This window comes from Sitophilus oryzae, unplaced genomic scaffold (genome assembly GCF_002938485.1).
Source record: "Sitophilus oryzae breed Bouriz unplaced genomic scaffold, Soryzae_2.0 scaffold_684_pilon_pilon, whole genome shotgun sequence".
Lineage (NCBI taxonomy): Eukaryota > Metazoa > Arthropoda > Insecta > Coleoptera > Curculionidae > Sitophilus > Sitophilus oryzae.
Genome location: NW_022147289.1, coordinates 911,144 through 926,624, shown reverse-complemented (window position 1 = coordinate 926,624; position 15,481 = coordinate 911,144). Strand labels below are relative to the sequence as shown.

General features: G+C 32.1%; 1 protein-coding gene across 1 annotated transcript in view; it reads left to right on the top strand.

Moving 5' to 3' along the window:
- Positions 1–11,428, top strand: part of LOC115888113 (protein MLP1-like) — an 81,452-nt gene extending 70,024 nt beyond the window's left edge. The window contains exons 5-6 of the mRNA XM_030907698.1: positions 6,267–6,409; positions 10,829–11,428. Of these exons, the coding sequence (XP_030763558.1) occupies positions 6,267–6,409; positions 10,829–11,150 (465 nt within the window). The 3' untranslated portion in view covers positions 11,151–11,428. The remainder of the gene's footprint in view (positions 1–6,266; positions 6,410–10,828) is intronic.
- The last annotated feature ends 4,053 nt before the right edge of the window (positions 11,429–15,481 follow it).

Below are 15,481 nucleotides of genomic sequence, written 5' to 3'. Positions count from 1 at the left end.
AATTATGCACATAGTTTATAATCAAATTTTTCACTGCAAATTTTAATTGCGCCTTTTGATTTTGACTAAAAAAGGATCTAGAGCCATACTTTTTTCAATAAAACAATATTTCTTTACCAACTTTAATATTGAAAACTAATATTGTGCCATCTATGATCAATTGATCAAAACTATAATTTAAGGTTATTGTTTCATTGCCTTTCAGCACAGAATATAGTATTCGTAAATATATGTGGGTCAATTGAAAAGAATGAACAAATTTCGAGTGGTTTTTATCCTAAATATAACTTGTATAGAATTAATTAAGTAATAATTTAATTTAATTTAATTAATTTTATTTTAATTTAATTAATTCGATACAAGTAATATTTAAGATAAAAACCACTCGAAATTTGTTCATACTTTTTAATTGACACATATTTATTACAGTTGAGGGTTGGAACCTTTGGTGTTACACAGCAAAATAAAAGCACTAAATCACCACAATACACCAAAACACTTTTACTTTTACACTGGACGCGTGTTCCGCTAACCATGTTAGCATCATCAGCGGATGATTATAAACTAATGTACAATCTACAAGTTGAGCGTTTATATACTCGCTCAGTGGGCGTGGCAAAATCTAGCCAACCAAGTCAGAGCCCACTGAGCGTAACAGTTAGATTTCCGCCACTAGAGTAGTAGGAACAAAGAACTTGAAAGAATTGGACCGTTGTCTCTGTTCATACTATCTTTACATTTATTAATTCTGATGTTTTCATATGCATCTAATTGCCTGTAATTTGAGACTTGTTTAATTAATTTTAAATTATTAAGATTTATACAATGTTCTTTATCAAGAATATGTTCGGCAACGCAAGATTTATCCGGTCTACTATATCTTATCTGAGCTAAATGTTCTTTAAATCTAGTTAATATTGATCTTCTGGTTTGCCCAACATATTTCTGATTAATAAAATGTGTCTGATTCTTGTAAAGATTGCAATCAGAAATATGTTGGGCAAACCAGAAGATCAATATTAACTAGATTTAAAGAACATTTAGCTCAGAAAAGATATGGTAGACCGGATAAAGCTGATTTCAGCACGGTTTAAATTCAAAATTTAGAGCTTTTTTACGTTGGATAATTTTTTTTAGACCAAAAACTAAAACTTCAGAGGGCGGCACCAAAAAAAATATCAACTTGGGAAATAACGGACACCCTAATGTATATTCGATGTGCCTGGGAGTGAACAATATCGTAGTCTATAAATACGGGAAGCTTAAAAATAGATTAAAGCCTAATAATGATGCAGCTGCTTTTGCTTTATAAAATCTATAACGCGATATAAAAATATAAAATATAATTACTCTCTTTGTCGTTGTTTGCATTAACGGATCAAAGTATGAATTTATGTAAGTGAACGTAACAAAATTAAAAAAAAAACAGTAACAAAATTATATTATATGCCTTAAGTATATTTAAAATTATCTATGAATATTTTTTTTTAGTTTATGAATAGTTTGATAGACAAAAAGGGGGTTTAAAAGTTGTTTTATTTAGTAGGGTGGCTGCAACGACGCGATGTCCCGTAATCCTGTTGTTAAAACATAACAATTGGTTTTTATATATATAAAAACGAGCTGTCATGTTTTAACAGCAGGATTACGGCACGTCGTTGCAACCACCCTTATTGGTGTAAGTCTTGTCAGTAATTTGTGTTTTTTTACATATATCTCTTTAAAGGTTATTGATTTAGCTATAACATTTGAATAAGAAGACTAAGGAAGGAGCATATCAAAAATCTTAGGTACACCGCGATAGGCCTCAAATATGGCCGACTTAAATTCCGGTTTATCAGTGTCGTTCTAATTTTATTTAAAAAATGTAAAACTATGATGTAGGGTAGACGTGGGGTAGACTCAATAATTTGTTGTTTTATTTTACGTTGTGAATAAATGTTGGTAGTTATTAAAATTGTTATAAAAATATACAATTCTAATAAAAATAGATAAGTTATAATAAGTATTTATTAACACAAACATCCGATACGCTACTGAAGCAGGTAAGTCAAATTAACGTATCTAAATTCTTTGACATCTAATCTTTGACAAGTAATAAATAAAAGCTAAAATGCAAGAAAAATATATAATTTAGTTAATTTAAGTGAATTTCATAAATGATCGGTTTACTACACGTATGTATATTATATAGTCACCTACTAGCGAAAAGTTGTTCCATTATTTCACTCAATTTTGGCCGAGATTTACCGCACGCTACACAACCAACTATTTTAGAGTCTTTTTCGATAAATCGCGACAGTGTCACTGTTAATTTAAGTTCTGCCATAATTTCCATCTAGATTTACTACCTTTATACAACTATCAGTAGTAGAATAAATGAAGGGTCGGCCGTAACAACGTTGTAAGTATGTAACATTTTGCTGAAATGTGATGTTTCCCTAAAACAACGTTTTATAAGCATATTTGAATGTATTGGCGCAACTGGAACCGAAAAATTTTGCCCGATGTCTGGCAATAGGGCGACCTTCAGTCAGTGCCAGCCTTGCATTCCCGATAATAACGTTGTACGTGCGTTTAAGCGCTTAGTAAGAGAGCGGTGCAACTTTCACCCGCGGATATTTCCCACTTAAATAGGGGAAAAAAAGGAAACTAAATATAGAGAACTGGAAACAAAACGCGAGAAAACGTTCAAGAGATGCTGGAGAGCAATATTCTAATTTATCTAGTACTAAGATTTTATTTTGTAAAACCAGTTTTTTGAAAATAATGTTTGCGTTATGTAAGTTCTTTCTTGAAAACCTTTATTAATAAAGTAAATTTATTAAAAAATCATTTGCTTTAATTTAATATACATTGTTTACGTGTAACATCGTTGTAAGTTACATGAACATACAACGTTGTTACATGCATTTTCCACAATAATGACCTCTATAGTTGGATATTTCGTAATAAGCATTTTTAAAAATTACAAATCAGTATAGTTATAGCAACTTTAGTAAACTATACTAAATACGAAGTTTTATCATCACCTAAATGACCTCTTATCGTTTTTCGTGATTTATTCCATTCACTCCTTTTGTTATATACAACGTTGTTACGGCCGACCCTTCAAATAATAAATAACATAAAATAAGCTCCGTAAAGACTGACAAATCCACAAAATTTCAAATCAAATTCAAATGTGTCAAATGAATCGTCAAACAGAACTGTCAAGGATCCCCACCCTAGATTGCTTTTTCCGCCCACCATGCATGAATACATGGATAGCATTATGCTCCTTCCTTAGTCTTCTTATTCAAAGGCTATAACAATTATTTTACAGACGTATGACATTTAGTTGGCACTAACATGTAAATTTTTGTTTCAATTTCTTTATTATCTACTTTCCGTTATAGCTAACAGATGTTCTAAGTTTGCACTCTCTGGTTTGCACTCTGTAATAACTTTTCCTATTTTAGAATCACTTAAGCCATTAAGATGAGATCGTTATGAACTCTTCACTTAACAGCGAGGCTCTAATCACGTGCTCAAGACGCTAATGAATTATTTGGTTTTTTCTTCATTATATCTATAAAAATAATGATTATAATTTGGTAAAAATAATAATATATAAAAGATAAAAACGTTCCTAAAATGCTTAGTTTCCTAAAATTGGTGTCTGGGAGTTTTTAGACATGAGAAACTTGATTTTGACGTCAATATGACTCCTACTTGTAGGGGCGCCACTATGTTTTAACTGATTTGAGTTATAACTTTTCGTCCGTACTTGTATATAAGTAAAAATTTATCAGTAAAATTCATTCATCAGTAAAAATATGTGCATTTACGACGTTTTTAACGTAAAAAAGTCACTTAAAAATCGCTACGAGTAATGGTTCTCGAGATATTTGGAATCAAAATTATCAATACCTGTCATCATAGCAATAATAACAGCATAATAGGCAATACATTTCATTATTGACAAAAAATAAACATGATAGTTATGAAATCATAAATTTGAAATGTTTTTGTGCAAAAAGTTCAACAGAAACTGTTTTATCATTTTTTTGAAGGAAAATTTATGATTAATTTAAAAAAATAAAAAGTTGCCAAATTTATCATTTCAGTAGAATAACTAGCATGTTTATTTTGTGTCAATAATGACATGTATTGCCTATTTCCATTCTAAATATCTTGAGAACGGTTGCTCGTAACCAAGAGACATTTTTTACGTAAAATATCATGGAAATGTATATTTTTTCACTCAGTAGTTTTATACAGGTACGGACAAAAAGTTATTACTCTTCAAAACAGTTAAAACACATGTAGGTAGCGCCCCCTACAAATAGGAGTCGTATTGACATCAAAATCAAATTTCTCATGTCAAAAAACTTCCAGACACCAATTTTCATCCAAATATTGACGTTACTTCAGAAATTATTTGGAAAAATCGAAATAAAAATGAAAATTCTACACCCTGTATCTCGAAAACTAAGCATTTGAGAACTTACATTTATACGAACTTTTTTAGTTATTTTTATCTGCATAATATGCTGCCGAAGTTTCCGGAATACAGATTTTCTGATTTCAAGAATATATCCCTATATTTTTTTAGTTTTATTAAAATTTGATAAACATACCAGGTTGTTTTTTTTAAAAGAGATACATTAGTACTTATATCATATGAATGGGGATTAATTATTGACGTATTCAATTAGTTTGGTTCACTTCCCAAGTAGCATTTTCACGACTTGCGACCACATGTTTACTAAACATAACGTTGGATTAGTTACAAAAAATAGTTAGCTCCCTACCTTGGGTATTAAAATAAATTTAAACGTTTTTATGACGTTGTGCCGACGTTGGACTAGTACTATAGCAAAGTAGAAGCTTCTGCGACGTCGAATAAACGTTGTCTTGTAACCTTTTTTGCTTAAGTGATCTTTAGGTGATTCGGACAACGTAGTTACAACGTTGGACAATATAGAGTTTTCCGACGTCAGTTTCAGGACCTATTCCAACGTTATGCAAACGTCGTCTGTTTTACTAATTCTAACGTTGTTTAGATTTCCTTATTCTTACGTTGGTAGGACGTCGAGTCACTACCTTTTTGCAACTGTGTTGAACCATAACCTTAAATCTTAAATTTTCACTTCATTGTTCTGTTCAGTGAGACAGTTCAGTGCTGTTTTTGTTTTTATAAAAAAAACTTAATTAAAATGGGACATAAGAAAGGTACATATAAAACTAAATTTAAATATACATCGACATATATTACCGATAGTTTATCCACTTCCTCGTTTATTTAGATTATACAAGGCGGCACAAGCTAGACTCTAGGATGACTAAATTAGGCAATCTTGCGACTAGTATACTACCTGTTAAGGCCGAACTGCGACTTTATTAGTCCAGTATGCGACTACTCGAACTACTCCATCTTAATCTCCAAAACAACAAAGTGAAAGCCGCCATGTTGTTAAATAAGAAAATGTTTCGTTCCTAAAATAGCAATTCCTGCTTTTTGAATACATTAACTTGAAATATTTGACCCTAAAAAACACGCGGAAACAATTTTTTCGATTGCGAATAAATTATTCTCATTTTACTAAAAAAAAATTCAAGGAAATTTTTAAAACTTCTTTAATTTTAAGGCCCATTAGTATTTTTCAAAGTAGAAACAATACATTTATCAATAAATTTGTTTGCGTTTAACTTTTTTGCCTTGGGTAACGAGTTACAGAGTCGGTTAAAGTGTTTTAATAATAATTATGATCTTCAAAAATCCTCCACACTTAAATACTTTTGTTTTGTTTTCCTTCACTGCCATCTGACATGTCTCTAACTAAATCATAAAAATAATATTTTTACTATAATTATCCCAATTTAGGATAAAACGCGACTTAGACGCCATATTAGTTTTGTATTTCTGTGAATTAGGCTTTTAAACAACGTTGCAGTTTGTACTAAATTAGGCTTCTAGCCAACGTCGGTATCCAACGTCGACCCAAAATTTATTCTCCAAACTAGTGCAGACTAGGGTTGGCACGAGGTTGTGCCGACGTTGCGCCCCGACGTTTGGTCGCGTGACACAACGTTGTCCCGACGTACAAATGCTGCTTGGGTTCCTGTTTCACTGTAAGAATAGAATTTGGGCATCTTTTAGTCGACACGAAAAGATACGAAAAAAAAATACCTTCATAATCTTCTTTATAGAAGATTATGAGGTAAAATTGTTCTTTTCAGTAATTTCTTTTTTATTAAATAACTATTTTATTTATTTCCAGTTAAACCTTCAAAAGCACGACCTCTCCTCTCAAAAGAAGATAAGCGCCAAATTGGAAGCGGCTCTGCAAAAATTCGAAAAAAACTTTCAAACGGCCGAGCTGAAACAGAAAACGGCAGAGGCGAAATATGCGCAGTTGAAATGGTGATCTTCATTGTTTGTTTTTTTCTATCTCTTTGTAATGTCGATGTAAGAAAACGACAAATACACATAACAGTTATAGCGTTTGGCCGGATGCCAAAATTATAATTGGTTGGATTTAGAATACGCCTAATAGCAGTGGCGGTACCTCAATAGGTACATATTAGCTCTAAATGTAATGCTTCTTGAGAAAAAAAACTAATTTAAATGTTATTATTTATATTCTCCATACAGGGTCAGGCAATAGTGCGTCGGGCATCTGTAGCTCCTAGAATAAAAAAACTTTTTTATTTAATTTTGTTAGATTGTAAACCTAAAGTATGTACTAGGATGTATTTCAGAAAAATGTTTTAACTTCTACAGGGTGGCCTCAAAAAAGTGTGATTGAATCAGGATTATTTTTTTTAAATGGAACACCCTGTATATTATTCCGTTTTTTATTTATTTTCAAATCACTTTACATAATCCTAAAATATGAGTAAATATATTTCAGTAGTTTCAGAGATATTAATAAATAAAAAAAATAATATATATTTTCAGACTTTTTAAAAAAAATATTAAAAATACAAGAATTGTTCTAAAATCAAAACTATATTAGGTGTTTACTTTAGATGGTCTATACTTACTTTGCTATAAATATCGTAATCCTAAATCATACAGGGTGTTCAAAATTCTACGCCCAACTTTCTAAAATATAAAATAATTTTTCTTTGTTTTTTTTAACTGAAACACCTTGTAGATTATTTTTTTTATTAGATGGAGAATTAAAAAATGGACATTTTTTGTATTTAGAGTGTTTTACTTGCGGTATTATTTCGTATGGCTCTTTCAACGGTAAAATACGAGAGAAAAATCATTGGGTGGCTTTGATAAAAATTTACTATGGAAAATACCATATAAAATATAAAACCGCGAATATCTGCGAAGCCGTTAAAAATTTTAAAATACTCTAAATACAAATCATGTTCATTTTTTAATTCTCCATCTATTACAAGAATAATATACAGGGTGTTCTATTTAAAATAACGAAGAAAAATTATTTTATATTTCAGAAAGTTTGGCGTAGAATTTTGAACACCCTGTATGATTTAAGATTACTATATTTATAGCAAAGTAAGTACAGACCATCTAAAGTAAAACACCTAATATAGTTTTGATGTTGAGTTTCCACCAACAATGGCAGTCACCCAGGAAAACGTCGAAATAGAAAGACCAACAAATAATCACATAACAATTTGCATTTCTAAGGTTGTGCCCCCCAAAGTATTAAACCAGTCGCCGCCACTGCCTGGTAGTGTTTGTAGTAGATATCTGAAAAGTTGTACCTTTTATTTTGTGATGAAAGGAAAGTCGATATGCTTGAAAAATAAAAATAAACCCAATAAAATTATCGCATTCCTACGTAACAGGAATATTTCGAATAGTTTTCTGTTTTGTATTTGCCTACTACTTATTGTAGGCTAACTATTCGAAATAAAAAACTATAGGTACTTATAATGCCATACGATCGAAAAAAAACGGCGTCAAAGACGGCTGGAGAATGACAATCGATGATAATTTTGGCGAGGTCAATCTCTAGATGGCATTTACTAAAAATTGACATAAAAATGGCCCAAATTAACATTAACCATAGAAAGAATAAAAATGATAGAACCGTTTCCAGACTCACAAATCTATTTCTAATTTTAAACCCTAGATATCCTAGATCATAATATATACTTACATGGATGCATAAATGTTATACGATTAGAATTAAAAACGATGTCTCTAACATTACGACATGCCATTTTTAAACCTTCTTTATTGCACTTATGAAACGTTCAATAGTTTTGTCTTACGTCTATGTATATTACGTTCAATAGCTTTATCTTTTCCGATGACCTCACTTTGCACATGCTCATTAATTTTAATTTTATACGGTTTAGAAAGTACAAATTATACATTGTTATGGAAACCAACTTTACAAAAAAGGTCTATACCTATGTGGCCAATGACTAAAGAATATAAGGACATGTAACACCCCTATACGGGCTGCAGCAGAATTTGTGACCTTTTTTTTGTTTTGGTGGCAAACAATGAGTCATCATTTGGTCACCAGCGACAATTTTAGCGATTTTTAATAGTTTGTGTGTAGTAAACTTTGTATAAACTTTATTATAATGGTGATTAGTTGTTCAGCTTCCAAGTGTAAAAGCAGCAGCGATAAGAAAGAGCCAGGAGTTACGTTTCATAGGTAAATAAACAGTCCACTCCAACCTTTTAACGTTTTCTTATTGAATTCGATAATTATTCTTCAATTTCAATTAATACTCGTATCTATATGTACTTGATATGTGCTATACGTCGATACTAATTTTGTACCTATTGTTAACATTTTAATGCGTTTTTTTCGTAATTAATTAGGATGATACACCATAGGCGTAGTCAAAACAATTATCAAAAAATATAAATATTGCTTCAAACAGCTAGGTTAAGAAAAATATGTGCCACGGCACTGTTTGATGGCATCGTCACAATTTGCTCTCGGGTGTTATTTGTCCTTGGATTCTTTAGTCATTGTATGTGGCAGATTTATATCGCTCCAAAAAAATATGAAAACACGACAATAATGTTTTGTCATAATCTTGTCAAAATCGTATGTCATAATCTTATTTCCATTGTGTAACGACGCTTGTTTTTTGCGTTGTTTATTTAAAAAATTGTATTAATTACTCGTTTATATCGATAGTTTTTATACCGTGCTGGCAACTGTGACTTTTGGGTCGGTACTTACATGTGTGGAAGTAAATCGCATAGGGATCTTATTACGTCGGAGTGAGAGAAATGCGACGGTGTGCTGTTCGGCGTTGCCGGTATTCCTTTCCCTATCATGTAAAAATCGATCACAAACCGCGTATTTTTAAAATACTTTTTTTTCGAAAAGATAACTAGATAAAATCATTAGATATGTTTCTGAGCATCTGAAATGGAAATATAAGGATATCGTTATGGTATCGTAGTTGTATTTTTTTATAACGAAAAAACGTCAGTAATCGCGATAATTTAAAAACTCAACTTTTTAACACGCCATAACTTAAGAACCACTTTAGAAACTTTTTTTATTTTGAAGATCGGATCTTTTACAATATGTTTAAATTAGAAAAAATTGACAAGGTTGCTCTCTTCCATTAAAAATTTTTAAATAACCCATCCATTTACTTTTAGTGCATAGCAATTTTCAGCAATCGTGTAAGTTTTTTTATTTATAAAGATTTTCACATACTGTCTGCGAAGAAAATATAGCAGAAATATTAAGAAAGTTTTTGAAAAAAACTGCAATCAATTATTTCTAATAGATTTCGAGATATTGATTTTTGAATTCAGAGTTCTAATAGCGCAATCACTGTCGAACACTAACTCAATTCCACTTATTTTTACCAAAACTGCAAGTGTTTCTAACTTACACTTAAAAAATTTTAATTTATAGGGAAAATTACGACTCGTTAATAAATATATCGTGAAGCTGAACGCATGATGTACACCATTCCCTAGAACTTTAAGTACTAACAGAGGTACTGATTGGGTCGACCGGTCAACTGCAACAAATCTGCTATATCCCCTTCCACGTCTCTTAGCAATGTGTACAGGTGTACAGTTTCTCGGTTTATTTCATGCGTTTGGCAACGTGTTTACTCTTCTCTCTTTGTTCAGTACGTTATAAACGCATTGTACTCTTCCTACATACGGAAATCTCGACCCAAGACTAACCTTTGCCAGCTCTTAGTATAGCCAATGATGCAAGTGTGTTCAGTGAGAAGTTAATTTTAAGCTTATGCAATTATATTTCTATTTTTTTTAATTGAATTTTCTAAATACTCGTAAAAATCACTAGAAAGTGTTTGGTGTGTGGAAGTTCTAATATAAAGGTCCCCGAATTATCTTTTCATAGACAAGTAAGGTATTCAGTTGTTCTTTTATTTATATTAAACCACTTTTATATATTTTGCATACTTTTTGGTTATTTTCTAAGAATATTGATATTCGTTCGGAGTGACTAAATGCATTTTTTATATAATTTGTTTTTTTGTGACTGTAAACATTCAATTTATTGTTCAAATATATGCATTTTACAAATTAAATTTTTAAAATAAATATTCAAATTTGCCGCGTGGACGATAGGTCCTTGACAAGGATAGACAGAGTAGAAGCACCGCTTGTGCAACAAAGAAAGAAGATAAATGTAAGTCGTTGATATGTTTGCGACAGTTTCTATAGTGGTTTACGCATCCACGTAAGTATATATGATCTAGGTTTTAAACTACACTTTAAAAATTATTGATCTCGCCAAAATTATCACCGATTATCATTCCTCAGTCTTTGACGCCGTTTTTTTTTCGATCGTATGGTTTATTAAATCTAAATCATAAATCGCCTCTCTTTTAGTGAGTTACAGAAACAAGCTGACACCAACAGTTCCCTTTGCGAAGAACTCCAGTCCGTCAAGGAAGAAAAACTGGACATCTCCCTAAAAGTCGAAGAACTGGAAAGCAAACTGGACGAGTACATAGAATCCGTGGAAAATCTAAAGGAAATCAACGAGGAACTGGCCGTGGAAATGAAGGAAATGACTATGGAACTGGAGGAGGAAAAGAAACACGCCTGGCTTAGAAATACTAAAGAAATCGCTTTATTGTCATTATCCGCGTTACAAAAAATCGCTAAAATAATTCTACCAGCTTACTTGGAAATCAATCAATCGCTCTAACAGTTCTTTAATGACAAACTTATTTTAATTAGGTGATCGATAACCATACCAGATGAGTTATTAATTCGTTTTACAGGGTGGTCCGAGTCGTATTCGGGAAACTTAAAAAATAAGCACAAAGTTCGTATGAAGGGTACAGCCGGATTAATATGGGAAATCTGCCCCGCGGCTTTTTTGACTCGCACTCAAGGTATCGATTTGGTGTCGAATCAAAATAATTCAACTAAATTTTTAGCTCTTTAACTCAAACGGTTTTCGAGATTTTCAAAAAAAACCGTTTTTTCAATTTTATTTTTATTTTTATAGTAAAATTCAAAACTAATTAATGATGATTTTTTTTCTAATTCTTAGAAGTCTAAGACATGAAAAATAATATATATCATGATTAGGGAATGCAATCCCGCACCGAAATCTCAATCCCGCAAAGCCGCGGGATTAAAGCAATCAATCCCGCGAATCCGCAAAATTGCGGGACTGTAAACAATAAATGCTCCTCTTTGTACTCAACCTATTAAACTTGATAATAAAAAGGTTTTATGCAATTAAAAACAGGCTATAGTAGCAGAAAAGTATTTATTTCATATTGGTACAATACAAATTAGAAAAAACAATTTGGTGGTTTTTTTTAATTTTTTGTTTTAAGGAAAATACGAGGTTTTTTGGAAAAATATGCATTTATAGTCATACATTTGGTCCTAAATGGTACAAAAGGTATTGTACATTATGCATAGGCCCACAATATATTAATATAGCATGTATCTTAAACTAGCTGTACAGAAATTTGGACCGATGTATACAGGGTGTGCAAAAAATATATTTAATATTAAATAAACTTAAATTTTATTATAATTTATCTACTTATTTTATAAATAGAAATATTATTCTGATGTTGAAGTTTTTTTTTAACTTGTGTTAGTTATCTGCTTTTAGATACACTCTATATCAATAATTTTTTGGCATATGCAGAATGTACAAAGCTTTTTGTACCATTTAGAACCATACGCATGACTAAAAATGGATATTTTTCGAAAAAAACGTCGTATTTTCCTTAAAACAAAAAAAAAATTAAAAGACCGGTCAAATTTTTTTTGTCTAATTTCAATACAGATTAGTCGTACTTGGTAAAATTTTTGATTTTTTAAAAATTGTAAATTTGCGGTAAAAAAGATTCTTGACCAAATTTTCACACTCTTATAAAACACCCTGTATACGAGAATTTGCTAATATATTTTCGAAAATCACATAGCATCTTAATCACAATAGATGCATCTAGAACCTGGTCCAAACCGCATCCCAAAATCTTTTTTGGTTCAAGAGATATTCAACTTTAAATTTACCCTAAAATTTTGCTTGTCCCGATAATTATGTCCGGCAGTTTATTTGACGAAACTGTCTAGTTAAACGCTTTTCTTCACTTACGCACATACGCCAGAAAGAAATCTAACAACTAACAACTGACCTTTTTGTTTCACTTATTTTTAATGGCCAAGCCGTAAGGGGAATCACCCGGGTTCCGAGCATCGACGCTTCGGAACCGGAACGAAGCGGTTTGACCTTGATCGAGATCGGTTCGGTTAGCCAGTAGTAATGTGTCGATCCCGCAAATCCCGCATGGTAAATCCCGCAACTTTGATCCCGCGGAATTTCAGAGGGTTCCCGCATTTGCGGGATTGCATTCCCTAATCATGATTCTTAAACGAAAAGCCGATTTTTGGCAGAGGAAAGAAAATTAAAATCTTTATTTTTTTAATCTTTGTGAAATATGTATGTCACTCACTAAACATCGTCAGAAAATGTATTTTATACTTCTTTACACTCAGGAATTTTTTAGAATTTTTTGAAGTGGTGGAACAATATAAAATAAATTAAAAACTATTTTTTTTGCTAAAATCTTCTGTTTTAACTAACTTATATTTTTGTTTAGTTTAAAAAAGTGAGTAGAAAATATTTTTTCATTAAAAATACATTCTTGTTAAAAATAAACATAAAGATTATTATAAAAAAAATCAGTTCGAGAAGATTTAAGAAAAAAAATTGAGTTTTTAATTCTTTTCATATGTTTCACCACTTCAAAAAATTCTAAAAAATTCCTGAGTGTAAAGCGGGGTTTCCACATGCAAGGATTACTGGCGCCAGTTTTATTGTATGTGGAAACCTGTAAAATCGACTGGCGCAAGTTTAGTGGCGCCACTAATTCATGTGCCAGTAAAGCTCAACGCTCCTGTACTTTTTGGCGCCAGTTTTGTGTGTAAACAATACAGCAAGCATCTCCAGTCGTAAAAATGTCGTTTGTTTCAAAAAAGTGGCCTACTGAATTAATAATAAAGTTTTTGGAAGCCTAAGAACAACATCCTTGCTTATGGAACAATAAAATAAGTGATTATAAGGACCGAAATAAAAGGGATGAAGCCTTAAGAAGAATTGTTGGAGTCATGTCTGATTCTCTCAGCAACTTTGATGTAAATTCCGGAAAGGCCAAAATTGGAAGTATTATGAATGCTTACACCCTAAAGCGTAACAAGGTGTTAAAATCTCATAAAACTGACCGTAATTACATGCCAGTTTTAAATTTACTATAGACCTGTGGAAACGGAGGTAATGGCGCCATTTAATTGTGGCGCCAGTAAGCGAACACTGGCGCCAGTAATCCTTGCATGTGGAAACCCCGCTTAAAGTTCAACGCTCCTGTACTTTTTGGCGCCAGTTTTGTATGTAAACAATACAGCGAGCATCTCCAGTCGTAAAAATATCGCTTGTTTCAAAAAAGTGGTCTACTGAATTAATAATAAAGTTCCTGCAAGCCTACGAACAACATCCTTGCTTATGGAACAATAAAATAAGTGATTATAAGAACCGAAATAAAAGGGATGAAGCCTTAATAAGAACTGTTGGTGTCATGTCTGATTCTCTCAGCAACTTTGATGTAAATTCCGCAAAAGCCAAAATTCGAACTATTAGGAATGCTTACACCCTAGAGCATAACAAGGTGTTAAAATCTCATAAAACTGAACGTAATGACATTCCAGTTTTAAATTTACTATAGACCTGTGGAAACGGGTAATGGCGCCATTTAATTATGGCGCCAATAAACTGGCGAACACTGGCGCCAGTAACTCTTGCATGTGGAAACCCCGCTTAAGTTCAACGGTCCTGTACTTTTGGCGCCAGTTTTATTGTAAACAATACAGCAACATACCAGTCATAAAAATGTCGTTTGTTTCAAAAAAGTGGTCTACTGAATTAATAATAAAGTTTTTGGAAGCCTAAGAACAACATCCTTGCTTGTGGAACAATAAAATAAGTGATTATAAGGATCGAAATAAAAGGGATGAAGCCTTAAGAAGAATTGTTGGAGTCATGTCTGATTCTCTCAGCAACTTTGATGTAAATTCCGCAAAGGCCAAAATTCGAAGTATTATGAATGCTTACATCCTCGAGCATAACAAGGTCTTAAAATCTCATAAAACTGACCGTAATGACATGCCAGTTTAAAATTTATTATAGACATGTGGAAACGGGTATTGGCGCCATTTAATTGTGGCGCCAATAAACTGGCGAACACTGGCGCCAGTAATCCTTGCATGTGGAAACCCCGCTTAAAGTTCAACGGTCCTGTACTTTTTGGCGCCAGTTTTGTGTGCAAACAATACAGCAAGCATCTCCAGTCGTAAAAATGTCGTTTGTTTCAAAAAAGTGGTCTACTGAATTAATAATAAAGTTTTTGGAAGCCTAAGAACAACATCCTTGCTTATGGAACAATAAAATAAGTGATTATAAGGATCGAAATAAAAGGGATGAAGCCTAAGAAGAATTGTTGGAGTCATGTCTGATTCTCTCAGCAACTTTGATGTAAATTCCGCAAAGGCCAAAATTGGAAGTATTATGAATGCTTACACCCTAGAGCGTAACAAGGTGTTAAAATCTCAAAACTGACTGTAATTACATGCCAGTTTTAAATTTACTATAGACCTGTGGAAACGGGTAATGGCGCCATTTAATTGTGGCGCCAAAAACTGGCGAATACTGGCGCCAGTAATCCTTGCATGTGGAAACCCCGCTTAAAGGAGTATAAAAGACATTTTCTGACGATTTTTAGTGACTGAAATATTTCACGAAGGTTATAAATGAAGATTTTAATTATTCTTTCATGTCTTAGACTTCTAAGAATTAGAAAAAAAATCATCATTAATTAATTTTGAATTTTACTATAAAAATAAAATTGAAAAAACATTTTTTTTTGAAAATCTCGAAAACCGTTTGAGTTAAAGAGTTAAAAATTTAGGTGAATTATTTTGATTCGACACTGCGCGGGGCAGATATCCCATATTAAT